General features: G+C 42.6%; 1 protein-coding gene across 2 annotated transcripts in view; it reads right to left on the bottom strand.

The window, feature by feature from the left end:
* Positions 1–393: 393 nt before the first annotated feature.
* Positions 394–19,905, bottom strand: part of LOC137383936 (solute carrier family 26 member 9-like) — a 107,881-nt gene continuing 88,369 nt past the window's right edge. For both annotated transcript variants that reach the window (XM_068057347.1, XM_068057348.1), the window contains exons 20-22: positions 17,788–17,933; positions 12,007–12,084; positions 394–1,789 (exon numbers count right to left, since the gene is read on the bottom strand). In XM_068057347.1, coding sequence (XP_067913448.1) covers positions 1,736–1,789; positions 12,007–12,084; positions 17,788–17,933 — 278 coding nt within the window. In that variant the 3' untranslated portion in view covers positions 394–1,735. The remainder of the gene's footprint in view (positions 1,790–12,006; positions 12,085–17,787; positions 17,934–19,905) is intronic.

The following is a 19,905-nucleotide window of genomic DNA, read 5'->3' as shown; positions in this document are numbered from 1 at the left end:
GATAAATAGTTGAAGCAGAGGAAGATAAATGGCCAAGGGAGAGAGAGAGAGAGAGAGAGAGAGGGGGAGAAAGAGACCATTACAGAATGCTTTAACAGAAAGCTGGCTCACACACATACTGTATATTTTCTCTGAGAATTTCAGTGGCTATTTTAAAAAGTACTGTCGGCAGGTAAATCAGCTTCAAAGTCACGTTGGGTATGCAGGATTTGGTGATTCTCTATCCACTTCTATATTTTACCAAATAGCAGAATTGCCATAGATTTGGTATCTTAAACTGGGAATACAAATACCTCCAATTATTATTTCACAAAACTTCTAAAAAAAAGAATGACAACTGGGATATTGGTAATATATTATATTTATTATTGTCATTAGCATACACTAGTATTTATCAGTTAAATAACAATTGCTTGTATTTCACAGTGGAGTGCAACAAAACATTAATTTATTACTTTAAGAATTATATACTTCATAATAATGAAAATGAAAACCCTACCCTATTCCCGTATTGTCAAGATAACTTACATTGAGACATCGAAGCCATGCATTAAATGCACTTATGTCACTAAAGGTGGGGGAATGGCACAGGAGTGGGTTTTATTTTTCTGAACAAGAGGCAGCAGTTTGCTCTACAGTTAGACACTGACTATGGTGCTTAATTAAGGGCGTTCAGAATAACAGTCATGTAATGTTAAAGGAATGCAGAATGCACCTTAGTTAAGCTATATTTCATTCTTTAAAATGTAGTTTGCTTCACTGAACCCAATAACTTAAATTACTTTATGGAACCTTCTCAAGTGTAATTAGGGATGGGTAATAAATGCTGTCCTAGCCAGCGATGCCCACATCCCATGAATGAATAAAAAGCAACATAAATTGCCCCATGTTACTTCTGTATGTCCAGTTTAATGTAAAAAAAAAGTTAAGTTGCTTCTTTGCAATTATCCTTAAATGCTCTTTAAAGTGGCTCAAAGGATGAATGCACTCTTGGGTTGTATTCATGTTGCTGACCCATACAAACCAGGAAGGCCCCAGGTTTAATTCCCAATCTGTCCTGAGTTAGCTAATTTCAGTTGGGATACTGCATCTGGCTTCAGTGCCTGGGCTAAGAAGGGAAAAATATCAGCCAGGGTTACTGGTCCTTATTGCTATCCACTGACTGTTGTTGGAAAGTGCACTTGGGTATCTGTCATCTTCACTTCTTTTGCAATGGCGCTACATCTCATTTGGTCCATGTGCAGCACAGTGCTTTATCTGGCACCCTTACACTCTTTGGTTAAGACTTCATGTTGCAAGTGACCTCAGGCTGGAGTTTTTCCCATGTTTCTGAACACATCCTGAAAAAACATTAGCATTAAAAGTAGGAGTCCCTACTTTCAGCATCCTTTCACAGTGAGGAGAGATATTGGCTGCAGTGGGGCTGTAGACATGGTTAACCAAGTACAATAATACATACTTTCACATGTGCCGAATCATTCCACGCAAGTATGAGAAGACTTTTCCAATCATTGTGTTTTACATAAAAAATAGCATACTACAACCGAGAAAAAGATGCACACTTTAACTAATAACTGGTGCCTGCACATTTATGCCCTTTTCCACATCACTTAGTGTATCAAAAGCCAGTGCAAAGCACTTTACAATACACATTTGTCAAGTTATTTGTTCTGAAAGCTCTTGCGGCTTCAAGTGCAAATCACTTGCATTTGATCTTCAGTACTTCCGAATTTGTTCACAGAATAGTATGGTCCCCAACACTATTATCAAACATTGTTCCAAACATGACCTACAGGAAGAAGAAAAGAGAGTGAAGACTTTAAGTATAAAATGCTATTTATCGCAGGGTCCATTTTATTCAACTAGAGCACAGAGGATATTCTGTTACACACTTTCTTTTGGAAAGGAGAAAGAAAAATGCAGATTAATAACTTTGTAAAAAACTATAATTTAGTAATGCATTACTGTCCCAGTATCCAATAGCAGTGTCTACTGGCAGTCTGTTTAAATATCCCACTATCTAATAGCAGTACTTACTCTAGTACTGGTGAGGTGAGAGTGACTGCCCTTGACACCACTGACTGCTATTGGAAAGTGCACTTTGGTATCTGTTATCTTCACTTCTTTTGCAATGACGCTACATCTCATTTGGTCCATGTGCAGCACAGTGCTTTATCTGATGCCAGATGATGACATCAATGCAGCATTTGACTGAGTATGGCATCAAGGAGGCCGAGCAAAACTGAAGTCAATGGGAATCAGGAGGAAAATTCTCCGCTGGTTGGAGTCATACCTAACGCAAAGGAAGATGGTTGTGGTTGTTGGAGGTCAATCATCTCAGCTCCAGGACATCACTGCAGGAGTTCCTCAGGGTAATGTCCCAGGCCCAACCATCTTCAGCTGCTTCATCAAAGACCTTCCTTCAATCATAAGGTCAGAAGTGGCGATGTTCACTGATGATTGCACAATGTTCAGCACCATTCGTGACTCCTCAGATACAGAAGCAGCCTGTGTAGAAAGGGGCGGCACAGTGGTGCAGTGGTTAGCACCGCAGCCTCACAGCTCCAGTGACCCGGGTTAGGTTCTGGGTACTGCGGAGTTTGCAAGTTCTTCCTGTGACCGTGTGGGTTTCCTCCGGGTGCTCCGGTTTCCTCCCACATGCCAAAGACTTGCGGGTTGATAGGTAAATGGCCCCCAGTGTAGGTAGGTGGTATGAGAATTGAGGGAAGATGGGGATGTGAGAGGGAAATGGGATTAATGTAGGATTCATATAAATGGGTGGTTGATGGTCGGTGCAGACTTGTTGGAACGAAGGGCCTGTTTCGGTGTGGTATCTCTCTATGACTCCATGAGGAAATGCAGCATGACCTGGACAATATCCAGACTTGGGCTGAGAAGTGGCAAGTAACATTCGCGGCAAGGCAATGGCCATCTCCAACAAGAGAGAATCTAACCATCTCACCTCGACATGCAATGGTATTATGAATCACTGAATCCCCCTTAGCAACATTCCATTGACCAGAAACTGAACTGGAAGAGCCATATAAATACTGTGGCTACAAGAGCAGGTCAGAGGCTAGGAATCATGTGGTGAGTAACTCACCTCCTGACTCCCCAAAGCCTGTTCACCATCTGCAAGGCACAAGTCAGGAGTGTGTTGGAATACTCTCCACTTGCCTGGATGGGTGCAGCTCCAACAACATCCAGGAAGCTCGGCACCATCCAGGACAAAGCAGCCTGCTTGATTGGCACCCCATCCACAACATTCACTCCCTCCATCACCGATGCACAGTGGCAGCAGTGTGTACCATTTACAAGATGCACTGCAGCAACGCACCAAGGTTCCTTCGATAGCACCTTCCAAATCCACGACCTCTACAAATTAGAAGGACAAGGGCAGCAAATGCATGGGAACATCACCACCTGCAAGTTCCCCACCAAGTCACACACCATCCTGACTTGGAACTATGTCCCTGTTCCTTCACTGACGCTGGGTCAAAATCCTGGAACTCCCTTCCCAACAGCACTGTGGGTGTACCTACCTCACATGGACTGTAGCGGTTCAAGAAGGCAGCTCACCACCACCTTCTCATGGGCAATTAGGGATGGGCAATAAATGCTGGCCTGGCCAGCAACACTCACATTCCATGAATAAATAAAAAAACTCTGTGCAAATATTCTAATAATCTAATGCCTGTGGGATTGCAAGTTTTATAAATAGGGACATAGAATTCAAAAGTAAAGAGCTAATACTAAATCTGTACAAAGCATTGGTTATCACACAGTTAAAATACTGTAAGCACTTATCAGTACTGTACTTTAGGAAGGCGATCAAGGTCATGTCGACAGAAGATTCACTGAGATAATACCAGGGATGGGGATTTGGGAGGTGTGGGTGCATCAGATATGACAAAAGACAAGAGAGGTTGGGTTGCATTTCATTAGAACAGAGAAGGTTAAAAGAAGATCTGTGTTTAAAATCATCAGCAGCTTTAATAAGGTAAATAGGGAAAAACATATTTCCACTGGTCAGGGAATCAGTAACAGGTAGACATTTAAGATCACAAACAAAATAATAAAAGGAGAAGTTAAGAGAATTTTCTCCTTACACAGAGGGTAACAGAAACAGTGGAGAAAGCAGAATCTATATTGCTTTTAAAACATTGTGCCTAAATATTTAAAAAAGGATAATTGAGAAGCCTATTGGGAAAAGGCTGCGGAATGGGACTGAGTGAACAGCTCTCTTGGAGAGTCAATGCATACGTGTTGGGCTGGAATGGCCTTCTCTGCGGTAAATTGATTCTATCTAACTCTTCTAAAGCAAGACTTGAAAGTGCTTGACGATGATACCAACATCCGGAAGGGAAAGTGCTCCATTCTCCAACACTAAAAGCCTTCAACGTGAGCACAGAAACAAAAGAAGAATGTTAATCTCCTATTAGAACATTTTTCCCAGGACACCTAAGCTGTAGTACTCTGTCCCTCCCTCAATCTTCTCTTCCCATGCAGTCTAAAGCTTTGTGTCACCTCATTATTCAGTGATGGTAATGCTGTTGAATGTCAAGGGGAGATGGTTAAATTCTCTTTTGTTGGAGATGGTCATTGCCTGGCATTTGTGTGGCAGGAATATTACTTGCCTGAATGTTGTTCAGATCTTGCTGCATATGGGCACGGACTGCTTCAGTATCTGAGGAGTTGCGAATGGTACTGAACATCATTTAATCATCAGCAGGCATCCCTACTTCTGACCTTGTGATGAAGGGAAGGTCATTGATGAAGCAGCTGAAGATGTTTGGGTCTAGGACATTGTCAGAGGTGCTCTCTTTCAGAAGAACTATTAAACCAAGGCTCTGTCCAGGTGGATGTTAAAGATCCCATGGCATTATTGCTGTGTGCAAACTGGCTGCTGTATTTTCACAGATAGGAAAAGTGAACATGTTTTAAAAGTACTTCATTCATTGAATGTGAATCATTTTGGGATGCGGTATGATGCCAGTATAAATGCAAATTCTTGGACAGAATCAATACTTTTTTCTAAAGCTTAAAATCAACTACTACAGTCTCAGTAATGTGTTTAGATGTTGAAACAGCTGCTACTTTGCTTACGATCACCACTAGATGGTCCCACAGGTTTAGGATAACCATTAGACATAGTGTTACCTAGAAGGAAAATGTTTAGAGAGGCTAGTGACAGCCTTTAGATAATAGTTGCCACCAGTGGGTTTAAGTATTAAACTGATAAAAGATCATACATTAGGTTACTGCAGCTGTCTTAATCATTGCACTACAAATAGTGCAGAAAAAGGATTAAACCATTAAGATCTTAGTTTATTTTGAAATTGCTCTACATTAAACAGCAATACTTGGTGACAGAAAACAGCAACAACATTTTATATGAATTTCCACGATCCTTGCAAAATTTCTTATGGTCAGATCTCATGAATAAGAACTGGTCTTAAAACAAGTGCACTTGAAATTAAGTTCTTGCCCCCACTCCTCGCAGTTTTCTCTCTAATGTTCCTCCCTTACTTCTCTTGATAATGGGGAACCTTAGGTAGTCCAACACCACACCAAATGCTCCCAGTATGTCACCCACATGACCACTCTTCCCCTGAGCATTTTTTAAAAATTTATTAATTCATGTGATGTGGGCGTCGTTGGCCAGGCCAGCATTTATTGCCCATCCCTAATTGCCCTTGAGAAGGTGGTGGTGAGCTACCTTCTTGAACCGCTGCAGTCCATGTGAGGTAGGGACACCCACTGTGCTGTTAGGAAGGGAATTCCAGGATTTTGACCCAGCGACAGTGGAGGAACGGTGATATAGTTCCAAGTCAGGATGGTGTGTGACTTGGAGGGGAACTTGCAGGTGGTGGTGTTCCCATGTATTTGCTGCCCATGTCCTTCTAGTTGGTAGAGGTTGTGGGTTTGGAAGGTGCTGTCTAAGGAGCCTTGGTGCATTGCTGCAGTGCATCTTGTAGGTGGTACACACTGCTGCCACTGTGCGTCAGTGGTGGAGGGAGAGAATGTTTGTGGATGGGGTGCCAGTCAAGTGGGCTGCTTTGTCCTGGATGGTGTTGAGCTTCTTGAGTGTTGTTGGAGCTGCACCCATCCAGGCAAGCGGAGAGTATTCCATCACACTTCTGACTTGTGCCTTGTCGGTGGTGGACAGGCTTTGGGGAGTCAGGAGGTGAGTTACTCGCCTCAGGATTCCTAGCCTCTGACCTGCTCTTGTAGCCACGGTATTTATATGGCTATTCCCGTTCAGTTTCTGGTCAATGGTAGCCCCTAGAATGTTGATAGTGGGGGATTCAGCGATGGTAATGCTGTTGAATGTCAAGGGGAGATGGTTACATTCTCTCTTGTTGGAGATGGTCATTGCCTGGCACTTGTGTGGCGCGAATGCTACTTGCCACTTCTCAGCCCAAGCCTGGATGTTGTCCAGGTCTTGCTACATTTCTACACGGAGTGCTTCAGTATCTGAGGAGTTACGAATGGTGCTGAACATTGTGCAATCATCAGCGAACATCCCCACTTCTGACCTTACAATTGAAGGAAGGTCATTGAAGCAGCTGAACATGGTTGGGCCCAGGACACTACCCTGAGGAACCCCTGCAGTGATGTCCTGGAGCTCAGATGATTGACCTCCAACAACCACAACCATCTTCCTTTGCGCTAGGTATGACTCCAGCCAGCTGAGGGTTTTCCCCCTGATTCCCATTGACCTCAGTTTTGCTAGAGCTCCTTGATGCCATACTCGGTCAAATGCTGCCTTGATGTCAAGGGCAGTCATTCTACCTCACCTCTTAAGTTCAGCTCTTTAGTCCATGTTTGAACCAAGGCTGTAATGAGGTCAGGAGCTGAGTGGCCCTGGTGGAACCCAAACTGAGCGTCAGTGAGCAGGTTATTGCCAAGCAAGTGCTGCTTGATGGCACTGTTGATGACACCTTCCATCACTTTACTGATGATTGAGAGTAGGCTGATGGGGCGGTAATTGGCCGGGTTGGACTTGTCCTGCTTTTTGTGTACAGGACATACCTGGGCAATTTTCCACATTGCCAGGTAAATGCCAGTGTTGTAGCTGTACTGGAACAGCTTGGCTAGGGGCGCGGCAAGTTCTGGAGCACAGGTCTTCAGTACTATTGCTGGAATGTTGTTAGGGCCCATAGCTTTTGCAGTATCCAGTGCCTTCAGTCATTTCTTGATATTACGCGGAGTGAATCTAATTGGCTGAAGTCTGGCATCTGTGATGCTGGGGACTTCAGGAAGAGGTCGAGATGGATCATCAACTCGGCACTTCTGGCTGAAGATTGTTGCAAATGCTTCAGCCTTATCTTTCGCACAGATGTGCTGGGCTCCCCCATCATTAAGGATGGGGATATTTGTGGAGCCACCTCCTCCAGTTAGTTGTTTAATTGTCCACCACCATTCACGGCTGGATGTTGCAGGACTGCAGAGCTTAGATCTGATCCTTTGGTTATGACATCACTTAGCTCTGTCTATAGCATGCTGCTTACGCAGTTTGGCACGCAGATAGTCCTATGTTGTAGCTTCACCAGGTTGACACCTCATTTTGGGGTATGCCTGGTGCTGCTCCTGGCATGCCCTCCTGCACTCTTCATTCAACCAGGGTTGGTCTCCTGGCTTGATGGTAATGGTAGAGTGGGGGATATGCCGGGCCATGAGGTTACAGATTGTGGTTGAGTACAATTCTGCTGCTGCTGATGGCCCACAGCGCCTCAAGATGCCCAGTTTTGCATTGCTCGATCTGTTTGAAATCTGTCCCATTTAGTATGGTGGTAGTGTCACACAACACGATGGAGGGTATCCTCAATGTGAAGGCGGGACTTCGTCTCCACAAGGACTGTGTGGTGGTCACTCCTACCAATTCTGTCATGGACAGATGCATCTGTGGCAGGCAGATTGGTGAGGACGAGGTCAAGTATGTTTTCCCCTCTGGTTGGTTCCCTCACCACCTGCCGCAGACCCAGTCTAGCAGCTATGTCCTTTAGGACTCGGCCAGCTCGGTCAGTAGTGGTGCTACCGACTACATAGAGAGTTTAGGCAGCTTATGTGATGGTGATGATGTTCTGTTTGCTGAAAAGCGACCACATTTCGGAATCTTAAGTTAGTTTTAACCTCCTGAGTCCAGAGATGAGGCTAGCTAATACGCCCACATTGCCACATTTTTTTTTATTCATTCATGGGATGTGGGTGTCGCTGACTAGGCCAGCATTTATTGTCCATCCCTAATTGCCGTTGAACTGAGTGGCTTGCTTGGCCATTTCAGAGGGCATTTAAGAGACAACCACATTGCTGTGGGTCTGGAGTCACATGAAGACCAGATCAGGTAAGGATGGCAGAGATCCTTCCCTTAAAGGACATTGGTGAACCAGATGGCTTTTTACAACAATCAACAATGGTTTCATGGTCACTATAAGACGAGCTTTTAATTTCAGATTTTTATTAATTGAATTTAAATTTCACCATCTGCCATGGTGGGATTTGAACCCATGTCCCCAGAGCATTAGCCTGGGCCTCTGGATTACTCATCCAGTGACATTACCACTATGCCCCTACCCTCTAAGGGAGGAGCTGACTCAGCAATGTTAACCTGGAATCCTCCTGATGTGCATCTGCTCATTGCAAACCAGGTGAGCTGCATTAAAAAAAAATCAAAAAAAATTCCATACACAATGGCCGTGATTTTATCCTTGGCAGACGGGAGCTGTCCACCAACTGAAAAGTTGGTGGCGAACCTGTTTCCGTCTGGCCTGGGGATCCGACCCGCATTTTGCGGGTCACTGGCCTTTAAGTGTTCTGAGGCGGGACTTCCACCTGCTTGAGGCAGGAAGTCCTGCCTAATAGAACTGTCCCAGCAGTGCCACCGGCTCCATTTTACGTACCCCCCTTGCCCCTTCCCCCTCTTTAGGGGGGCGTAAAATTCAGCCCAATGAATCTATCCATTTCATTGTGAATGTACTGATGCTAGCTGCCTCTTTATAAGCCACATAATCTCATCCCATTTCTAAAGGGATATAATTATTCGAGTTGATACAGAGAAGGTGTACACGATTTATTGAAGAACTTCCAGAAAGGACGCGTGAGAAAAAATTGACAGCCCTGGATGTTTCCTATCTTGAAAAGAAAATATCTGAGAAGGGCAATGACATAATTTTAGAAACTATCTGAGAATTTTATCAAAGTGTTTAAAATTATGAAATGTTAGGAAAAATGAGCCTTTCTATTGTGCACAGAATTTAAGCGCAAGGGGTCATCGTTAGAAATTAAGGGCAGCAAAAGAAAGTAGGAATTGCAATAGGAATTTTGCATTAAAAGGGTGGGAAGTATGTGGAATAGATTACCAGAACAAGAAATTTTAGCGGGGTTCAATAAGGAACACGACAGGTTTCTGTCAACCTATGGGATTCAGGGTTATTCAAAATGAACAAATGGAATACTGTGAATAAGTGGGCTAGATGCACAGAAAATCTTCTGAGCCCTGAAACTGTTGCTATGTTTATACTCATGCTCTTTGTCTCTTTGTCTGTGACATTTAATATTTTTCTCCTTCAAGTCTTGTTTTGTTCATAAATGTACTGATTGACTCTACCACATTAACCTCTTGTGGTAAAATCCTCTGATCACAGTTTTTGTAGTAGTAATATAGCATTATTGTACATAGGTTTTAAAAATCTATCGAGTCAATGGGAGTATAGATATATATGAAGAAATTCTTATCTAAAAACTAGCAGAACAACCAAGTTGTGTAGTGGGAGAAAGTTGTTGACATATTGAAGACTTAAGGGATCCCTTCCGTTGAGTATGATTGGAGGGGAGGGCTTGGGGCCTTAGACATGTTTTCCATACAAATCTCAGTTATTATAAAGGGGAACATGATTTCTTCAAAATTCTGGGGGTAAAATACATTTACGTAGCACTGCACAGGCTTACATCAATTCCTCGAGTGTCAGCAGCACCGCAGGCTGTTACCTGTGAGGCCCATGTGATGTTCTTCATTAAAAGAAGTGGCGCTATGCGAACAAATTTCTCCCAATCTGAGTTTGGCTCAGGTTTGATATTTGGGTTGGAAAGACCAGAAAGGCCCTTTTTCTTAGCAGGACCTGGTTCAGATTTGAAATTGCCCATTTGATAGTCGCCAATCTTGCTCAAAGCTTTTAAAATAGTACTTTGTTGGTAAATTAAAATCTAAAATGGCAGCCAAAGCCTATTGGCCTATATCTACTAATGGCCCCAGTCATTATTATCTGCTGAAGCTCGTGTAGTACCGCATGTGTTGCTGGAAGACTAGTGTTGAGAAGGAAGAATTCAAACATTTAGTATTATCAAGTTATGGTTGGTTATTTAGGGGCAGAAATCCGTCTCAGGTGGTGGCTGCAATAGAACTGAATGTTATATGTTGCGTAGAACGGGCTGATTGGATACTGCCCGCTTCGCACCACTGCCCAGGACGAATTTCTACCCCATAGTGTTTATATATGATAAAACATTTACTCAAGTCTACTGATTCTATAGAAGTTAATGATGATTTGTTGGCATTTAGAAATTGATCATGTGTCAATTGCAGCAGGGTTGTGGTATTCCCACAGCAAACAACACATAATTGTATCAAATAGATCAGGTAATCTCAAACTGGGATCCGTGGAGCCCTGTGTGTCTGTAGAGACTTTAAGGGCTTAAGGCCAGGTGAACACTCAGGGTACTGTGGGCAAGAGTAAGTGAATGAGCGGTGGTCCGAATGAGCGGGAGAGAAGGGAGCGCGCACGGAGAAGCACTGAGAGCGGAAGAAATATTGCCTGGTCGATCCACAGTTACCAAGGCTGGTGGTGGGCACCAGGTGAGTTCAGCCTTGTTCAAGAGAGGGGCGTTTTAAAAAAAATATTTAAATACTATTTAAACTCAAAGAAAGGGTGCCAAAATACAAGTTCAGGTTCTGTCTTGAAAATGGAGAATGATTTACGAGTGTCATTGTCAAAATCACACCAAGGATAGACAGAGTCTGCTGTGAGAAGCAGGCACACCCATCTCACTGATAGCTGTAAGTAAATAACTGTTTTCTTAAAACATTATTAAAAACACACTTTACATGCAGCACTTTCATATTCTGCATATTATATGGTGTTATAATTTAGATGGTTACTACTCCATTTGAAAAGGGGCCCTTCAACCAAAAACATTTGAATTCCACTCAAACAGGCAATATTCAAGCCTCTGACAGTGCCTGGGATCATGAAAGCAATGGGCGGAGACATAGAAAATAGCATCCCTTTCTACCGGACCTGTATTAGGGATTGGGCGCTACAAAGATATAGTTAAAAGAGCGCTGGGGGGAGGGGGAGGTAGCACTGGCAGGGCAAGAGTTACCGCTATTTTTCCTGAGACCAAACATCAGTGTTTTTGAACATCATTTACCAGTTAGTGAAGTGAAGGGGAAAGAGGGAATATGGTGACTAAGGAGGGGGCAGTGAAAGTCTGAGCATGAAATATTAATTAGTGAATGCACTGTTGAATTGCACATAATTAATGGCCCATTTATCCTTAAGTAGTTCTCCTGTGCTGGGTGCAGTCCTGCCGCTGGTGAAACTGCTCTGATCATATTGCAAGGGAAAGTTGACTTTCAAACAGCTGTGCTGGCGCAATCTTTTAAAATGTCACCATTTTCTTTGGTGCTGCTCTGGTCATGTGTATAGTTTATCTGACTCTGCCCCCAGCCTCGGTGTTTGCACTGGAAATTAAGGTGGTGGGGCAGTGATATGGCTAAATGTGCCTTGTTGCTGGGCCCACATGTCACAAATGACAGCTGTCAGCATTAAGTGTTTGCTGCCCACACCACAGAAGAACCAGTGGGAAGCTCCTAATATGATTGGATGGTCAATAATGGGGGGAATGTAAGGATCAGGCCGAAGTTAAAGCTTTTCTACATTCTTGGGTAATGGAAAAATTGACAGTACACGAGCGCCAGGTGCAGCTGACTTCAACACTTCTCACCTGTTCCAAATCTTCATCATTATCATTTTCATCACTTGACATGTCCTCATTCATATAGACTGATGCAGCACCAGAAGCCTAGAGAATATCAAAAGGAAAGAACCTTTAAAATTATTGGTGGAACATTATGACTAATTGTTTAATGAAGACAGTTTGTTGTCGGTAGCTAAACAGGCAAACAGGAGAGGAGCTGATTTATAGTGTACAATGACTCTAGTTGAGATAGTACTACAAAATACTGTGGCTGCTGGTGCTATGGAATTATCTCCAATTGCTTCACAGTACAGATGTCAGAGCCCTACAAGCAATGAAGAAACTGCACATCAGCTACTTTCCATTCAAGTCTTTTTGACAGAGCCACTTACTCCAAATTTGGGGGAAGACCTCACAGGCGAACAACACGGAATTCTTTATGGCACCTCAGAATTCCCGCTGCCCTGAAATTGATGGCCAGCACTTCCTATCATGGATATTTATGTTTATCAATGATAGTACAGGAGAAAACCTCCTCCTCCCTAAAGCCAGAGGCACTAAACACTGCCTCATTTACCTTACAGTGTTGGTACAAGATGAGGGCTGTATATGTAAATGCTTAGTCCAATACTGTTTTCCATTAAGCAGTGGGTTTCAAAGTGCTCTGTTGTTTTGGAGCAGTATACAAATTATCCAATGCGTTAAAAGCAGGACTCATGTTCAAGTCCCTTGATGACCTCACTCCCTCCCTAGTTCTGTAACCTCTATCAGCCCTGCAACCCTCAGAACACTGCTTTTCTTTATTTCTGGCCTTTTGTGCATCCTGAATTCCTTTCCCCCAACATTGACGGTCGTGCCTTCTGCTTCCTAGGCCCTAAGTGCTGAAATTCTCTCCCTAGACCTCTGCGTCTCTCCATCTCCCTTCGTTCCTTTAAGACACTCCTTCGAAGGTATCCCTCTGATCAACATTTTGGCCAAGTGTCCTGATGTCTGCTTCTTTGGTCTGCTCTCAATCTTTGCCTGATTATGTTCCTGTGAAGCACCTTGGGGCATTTTACTTTGCCAAAGGTGCTATACAAATGTAAAATGTTGTTGTTGACTTGTGTTTATATAGACTTTTACATTTCTTCTGTGAAAAATTCTGCAAAACCTTCAATATAGTATTCTGACTTACATTTACCCTTCTCTAGGACTGTTATACATATATTCATTAATGGTTTAACCTTGACACCACAGTCTGGCAAATATCACTTCATTTACCTGATAAGCGGCTAATATGACTCAGAGTGGTTGGGTTGGAAGGGCAGTATAAATTATCAGAAATGTATGAGTGTACACAGCATGGCACTTCAAACATCAAATAGAAGGAACAATGTTCCAGAAACACACTGCGTTATTTTATATAAGAAATTACTTTTGATCCTTTATTTATCTTTTCCCTTCAAGTGGCGTCGGTGGGGGAGATTTTGCATCTTCCCACCCAGTGGAAAAGCAGTGGCAGCCTCCCCGGATAGGAAGAGACATAACCTATCACCCCACTCCCTCTGACGGTGTGGCTGACAACATTTTAGGGAGGTGGGTTTGGAGCTAATTAGCTGCCCTTCCCAGCTAATTAGGATCATTAAGACTCTAGTTAACGGTTGTTAGAGGAGGCCAACTGGGATTTTTCAGTTGGCCTCCAGTTTCCTGTCACGGTGGGGGTTGGAGGTGGGCACCCAGCGGCAGGCTGGGGTGCCAGCACTCCTTGCTTTCCTGGGTGTGAGTGCAGCCAAAGGTTGCCCTGTAGAGGGACACCACCCCTTCCTCCACCCCTGCCTTCACAGCAGTGGCCTGGCTACTTTTTTTATTTTTTTAATTACATTTTTTAAAAAGTTGCTGACAGGTCACCTTCATGTTGAAGCACCCTCTCAGTTACTAACAATTCATACAATGCAGCCGAATGCTCCTCTGAAGCTGGAAGGTCTCAGATTGGCTCTCCAGCTTTGAGTAGGACTGAGATGATCAGGAGTGCCAATGCTATATGAAGTTCCCCCAACCCCCTGGACTCCCGCTACCCCCGTGACAGCCAACTGCCTTCTTGCAGGCCCAGAGATTTGCCAATGTCGAGCTGGTGGGCTGCCCTATAGAGATGCTTTACACCCACAGCTCCCCCCCCCCCCCCCCACCCCAGTTGTACATTTAATGAGACCCACCCCTCAAAGTGGACTAGCTCTTCTGTTGGAACTATAGGGCGGTCAGTTGGCATTTTCCACTGGCTGTCCAAACACCACTCAGGGGAGGGGATGTGGGGATTCTACCTCTGGGTCTCCTTCACTGTTTTTTACCCCTGCAGAGTCTCTCATTGATGATTAAAGCAGCATCTGACTGATCGAATTATGCATCAAAACAGGGAAGTGCTGGAAAAATGTAGAACAAGGACCGTTTATTTTACAGATGTTGATGGAACTGGATGTGCTCCTCTCTATGCAAACACACAGATACCAGGACACTGTAAGGAAAAGACAACTCAGGGCATGCAGGCAGATTTTGAGTGGCCTCCGGCTATAGTTTGTGTGCTACTGCCATGCAAACTGGGTTTGGGCTTTGAAATTTTGATTTAGGCTTTTGAAATTTATTAAACAAATATTTAATGAAGAAAATGACTGTAGCAGTTAACCCCTTTCCAAGGTGGCATATACATGCCATATGCCACATCAAAGGTTATTGCGGAAAATAAAAGCTCATATTGGCATGGATAGAAGATTGGCTAGCTAACAGGAAACAGAGAGTAGGCATAAATGGTCATTTTCTGGTTGGCAAGATGTAATGAGTGGTATACTGTAGGGATCAGTGCTGTGGCCTCAACTTTTTACAATTTATATAAATGACTTGGATGAAGGGACCGAAGGTATGGTTGCTAAATTTGCTGATGACACAAAGATAGGTAGGAAAGTAAGTTGTGAAGAGGACATAAAGAGACTAGGAAGGGATATAGACAGGTTAAGTGAGTGGTAAAAAGATGTGGCAAATGGAGTATAATGTGGGAAAATGTGAAACTGTCCATTTTGGCAGGAAGAGTAAAAAAAAAGCGTATTATCTCAATGGTGAGAGATTGCAGAGCTCTGGGATGCAGAGGGATCTGGGTGTCCTAGTGCATGAATCACAAAAGGTTAGTATGCAGGTACAGCACGTAATTAGGAAAGCTAATAGATTGTTATTGTTTATTGCGAGGGGAATTGAATACAAAAGTAAGGAGGTTATGCTTCAGTTAGACAGGGCATTGGTGAGACCACATCTGGAGTACTGTATACAGTATTGGTGTCCTTATTTAAGGAAGGATGTAAATGTGTTGGAAGAAGTTCAGAGAAGGTTTACTAGACTAATACCTGGAATGGGTGTGTTGTCTTATGAGGAACGGTTGGACAGGCTAAGCTTGTATCTGCTGGAGGTTAGAAGACTAAGAGGAGACTTGATTGAAACATATAAGATCTTGAGGGGTATTGACAGGGTGGATGTGGAAAGGATGTTTCCCCTTGTGGGAGAATCTAGAAGTAGGAGTCACTGTTTAAAAATAAGGGGTTGCCCATTTAAGACAGAGATGAGCAAAAATATTTTCTCTCAGAGGGCTGTGAGTCTTTGGAACTCTCTTCCTCAAAAGGTGGTGGAAGCAGAGCTTTTGACTATTTTTAAGGCAGAGGTAGATAGATTATTGATAAGCAAGGGAGTGAAAGGTTATCGGGGGTAGATGGGAAGTTGAGGTTGCAATTAGATTGGTCATGATCTTGTTGAATGGTGGAGCAGGCTCGAGGGGCTGAGTGACCTACTCCTGCTCCGAATTCGTATGTTTGCATGTGCTAATGCTAATGAACAGTGACTGCACATCAGAAGTAATTTAGTGGCTTTGGGATTATATATGTGTAATCAATACAATTGCACTTTTTTTGCATGAGGAAACAGGAATTTGTTGTTCTACCTTTCATCAAGTTTAGAAGCCTATTTTGGGCTGCTCTGTGACCCATCATTGGCTCACAAGATGTACACACAAGAGGAAGGCCATCTTAGCTTTCATGAGCTGCAATCCTGGCACTGCATCATTCAGTAAGTTTTTGAATGAAGACTTTCATCTCCCCTATTGTAGTTGGAAGTCTAATTATTCCTTATTAATTATTCTTTGTGTGAAAAAATTCTTCCTGACCACAGTCCTAATTTTTTTTTGTCAATTTGATGCTATACTAGCTTTTCCTATCAGTTGGATTTCCTTTGAAGTAATGCTTTTCTGTGCCATTTAATATCATAGTTGCCCGCTTGCAAGACTGGAAATCCTCAATTGCTCTAATTTACCAACATGGCTCAGTCTTCTGGCACTGAGCTTCAGTCTCGTGTCTCTTCTCTCGATTGCCTTCAGGGCTTGAGAATTTCTCTTGTTTCTTGCTGAGCAAAACTGGTCACAGTTCTCAAGGTGCATGAGCTTGGCCAGAACACTTCTGTTTTAGCAGACCCTTCTCGAACTGGTACTATATTAACTTGCCAATATACGTGCCTTATTGCTGTTCCACATGTTAAGTATCAAGTCTACAAACACCTTCAGGTTTCTCTCAGCCTCACCCATACTGTTCATAGAATATATAGGTTATCTGAGTGTTCTTCAATGCACAACATTTTTGCACATAAAATTGTTCTTCCCATTTACACATTTTACCTAACTCCAGTTGTAGGTCCCTGCCTTCCTTTCTTGATTTGAACTTTCTCTGCCCCCGCCCCACCCTACGTGGTGTCATCTACAAACATTCTACCACTTTGCATTGAGCGCCTGAGTTCAGGTCACTGATGTAATCCAAGGGCTAGATTTCCAACCACATACCACTTGTAATGTTTGCTCTGCACTGTCGCACTGTGTGAAATACACAGCTGCGTACTATTTGTTCAGTGTCATTAGGTGAGATAATTTCAATGACTTTGTGTAGCTGTGTGCTCCAGAATAATGTGTCAGAATGTCAAATTCCATTTACACTATATTATAGTTTATTTATTCCCCTCAGAGTCTGGTGTTATTTTAGTATTTTCAGACATTTCCCTATGTATTGGATTTTTAGGTTAGGACATATTTAATATATTTGCTCGATATAAATTGTTAAGCTTTATATTTAATTAAATAGTGGAAATATTTTCAGTTCATTTCTTAACCTTAGTCTTTTAAAATTAGTTTTAAAGCTATTTTGCTGATTATTGTTAATTTTAGTTAAGATTCTACCATCTGATTGCTGTTACTTTTACTTTCCCCCTTTGGCTCCCCTGCTGTTTTTAATTTCTAACCTCTCCAGATCCACATAAACCGCACAGCAAATGCTAAACCAAGAGGATGGACAGGTGGTCTGGTCCCAGATCTCTGATGTTGCCTCAGAACGAGAAACTGCTTGATCTTTTAAGTCTGTACGCATGACCTGCACAGATCATTTCCATCTATAACCCTTTATAAGGAACTTGCTCATACTCACCACTTCCAATTTAGTAAAAAAAAATTGCAATGTTGTTTACTCTGTGTTACCCAGTGCTAAATTCTTCTTCAAAACAGTCCTAAAAAATACTTCACGAAGTAAAATTACCAAGGGAAACCACTGGAATTATTTGATAGACAAGTGACAACAAATACCTGGTGAATTTAAGGCAGTAATCTAATGAATTTATGCAATATCTGATCCAATGGATTGAATTAGTTGTGACTAACTTGTTATGAGTAACCATTATAATCTGTTTATTCAAGCGCAAGGAGCAAAGCGTTCTTCCAAATTTTAAGAAATAAATAAGGATTCTTGAAAAAAAGTTCTTTACTTTTTCCTTGGCTGCATCCTGCCTGTTTTCACTCATCTTGGCCAATGTGTATAGGACAGCATCGTGTACTGAGAGGAAGAGACAACTGCGCTCTAGCCCACCCTCATCAAACATTCCGCCAGTCTCTATGTCTTCATATACTTGATCTGTTGTATGAAAGTATAAAAAAAAACACAATTAGAAATGGACATTGTGACTATTTTCGAAAGCAGTAAAATGAATCCCTCTTAAAAGGGTCTCCAGCCTTCAAAAAACCTACGTTTGCTTCTGTCTTTTCCTTCTTTAAGCACTCTTGCAGTGGGTTTGTGGAGAGTGATAGTGCTATCTTTTCAGCGACAGGTACCACTCCACGATTAATCAACAAGGTTGTTGGGCCTAGTAATGTCAAATGGACCTAATTTGAGGGAACAATTTAAGAGTTATGGGGAAAGAGCAGGGAAGTGGAAATAATTGGATAGTTCTTTCAAAGAGCTGGGGCAGGCACGATGGGCTGAAAGGCCACCTTCTGTGTTGTATCTTTCAATGATTCTATGTCGCTGGTTCAGTTCTGGTAGAGCGGAATTGAATTAAAGCTCAGGTGAATTTGAAATCATGTTTAAATGGAGGGATTTTCAAGTTGGTTAGTTAGACTGGGCGGCACAGTGGCGCAGTGGTTAGCACCGCAGCCTCACAGCTCCAGGGACCCGGGTTTAATTCTGGGTACTGTCTGTGTGGAGTTTGCAAGTTCTCCCTGTGTCTGCGTGGGTTTCCTCCGGGTGCTCCGGTTTCCTCCCACCGCCAAAGACTTGCAGGTGATGGGTAAATTGGCTGTTATAAATTGCCCCTAGTGTAGGTAGGTGGTAGGGCATATGGGATTACTGTAGGGTTAGTATAAATGGGTGGTTGTTGGTCGGCACAGACTCGGTGGGCCGAAGGGCCTGTTTCAGTGCTGTATCTCTAAATAAAAAAAAAAATAAAAAAAATTTTGGAGGTGCGACAATTTTAGCTCTCTCTACAGGAAAATAGATTGATTGCATTTAAATGAATTGACTTGAACACTGGTAAATGAGATCAGATCAATAATTTTTATCAGGCAGTTACACAGGCCCTCACCCTAAGTCCACAAAGGTGTGAAATGATAGGGTATCGTGCTTCTTAGCTACTCAGCTTCTTTTGCTTCTGTATTTTCATTGTCTATGTAACAGGAGAACTTGGAACTTTGACATCCATGTTATGCGAGCATGACTATAATAGGATGAACTGCAGCGTGAATTCTCATGAAGACCATAATATTCACAACTCTGTTCTTCACTGGCCCCTTATTGCCAAGTTGTTTTTAGAGAATGTGCTGATTGCATTTAAGAATTGACTCTTCTTGATGAATGAACTCGAAATAAAGTTGATGGTCGTTTCTTCAATTACTGATTTCACTGCTCAGTGAGAAGAACTCACTTCATAATGGCAACAAGTCATGATGCCAAATTTAAAAAAAATCTTTGAAAGACACTGAAAGATTGACCAGGCTGGGTTTCTTCTCTCTGGAATAGAGAAGATTGAGGGTGGCCTGATAATTAATGGGTTTGGAAGGTTAGTTATAAGGAAGATGTTTCCACTTGCAGAGAAGACTGGAGCTAGGGGCCAGAAATATAAGATAATCACTGATAAATCCCATAGGGAATTCAGGAGAAACTTCTTTATCCAGAGAGTAGTAAGAATGTGGAACTTGGTACCACAAGGAGTAGTTGAGTTGACTAGCATAGATGTACTTAAGAGGAAACTAGATAAAGACATGAGGGAGAATGAAATAGAAGGCTCATGTGTAACATAAACACCATCATGGACTTGTTTGGTCAAATGACCAGCTTCTGTTCTGTAAATACTCTGTAACAGCCAAGATGCTCCAGATAATTTCTGATATAGATATAAATACAGAGACAATCAGCCTCACCTTACAAGTATGCAGGCTTTTAAAAAGCTATTATTTGTTTTATTTATTAATCATCAAGATATGGGATGTCAGGGCTGGAAAATGGAAGATTACGCCAGCATGAAGCACTCCAAGGCTAGAGGCAATGTAATGCTTTCTGCTCTACAAAGCAAAAACTCACTACATAACATCAAAAAGCCAGTGGGTAACTC

Source organism: Heterodontus francisci, chromosome 25 (assembly GCF_036365525.1).
Source record: "Heterodontus francisci isolate sHetFra1 chromosome 25, sHetFra1.hap1, whole genome shotgun sequence".
Lineage (NCBI taxonomy): Eukaryota > Metazoa > Chordata > Chondrichthyes > Heterodontiformes > Heterodontidae > Heterodontus > Heterodontus francisci.
The sequence above is the reverse complement of the archived record's forward strand: the minus strand, read 5'-3'. Positions and strand labels throughout refer to the sequence as shown.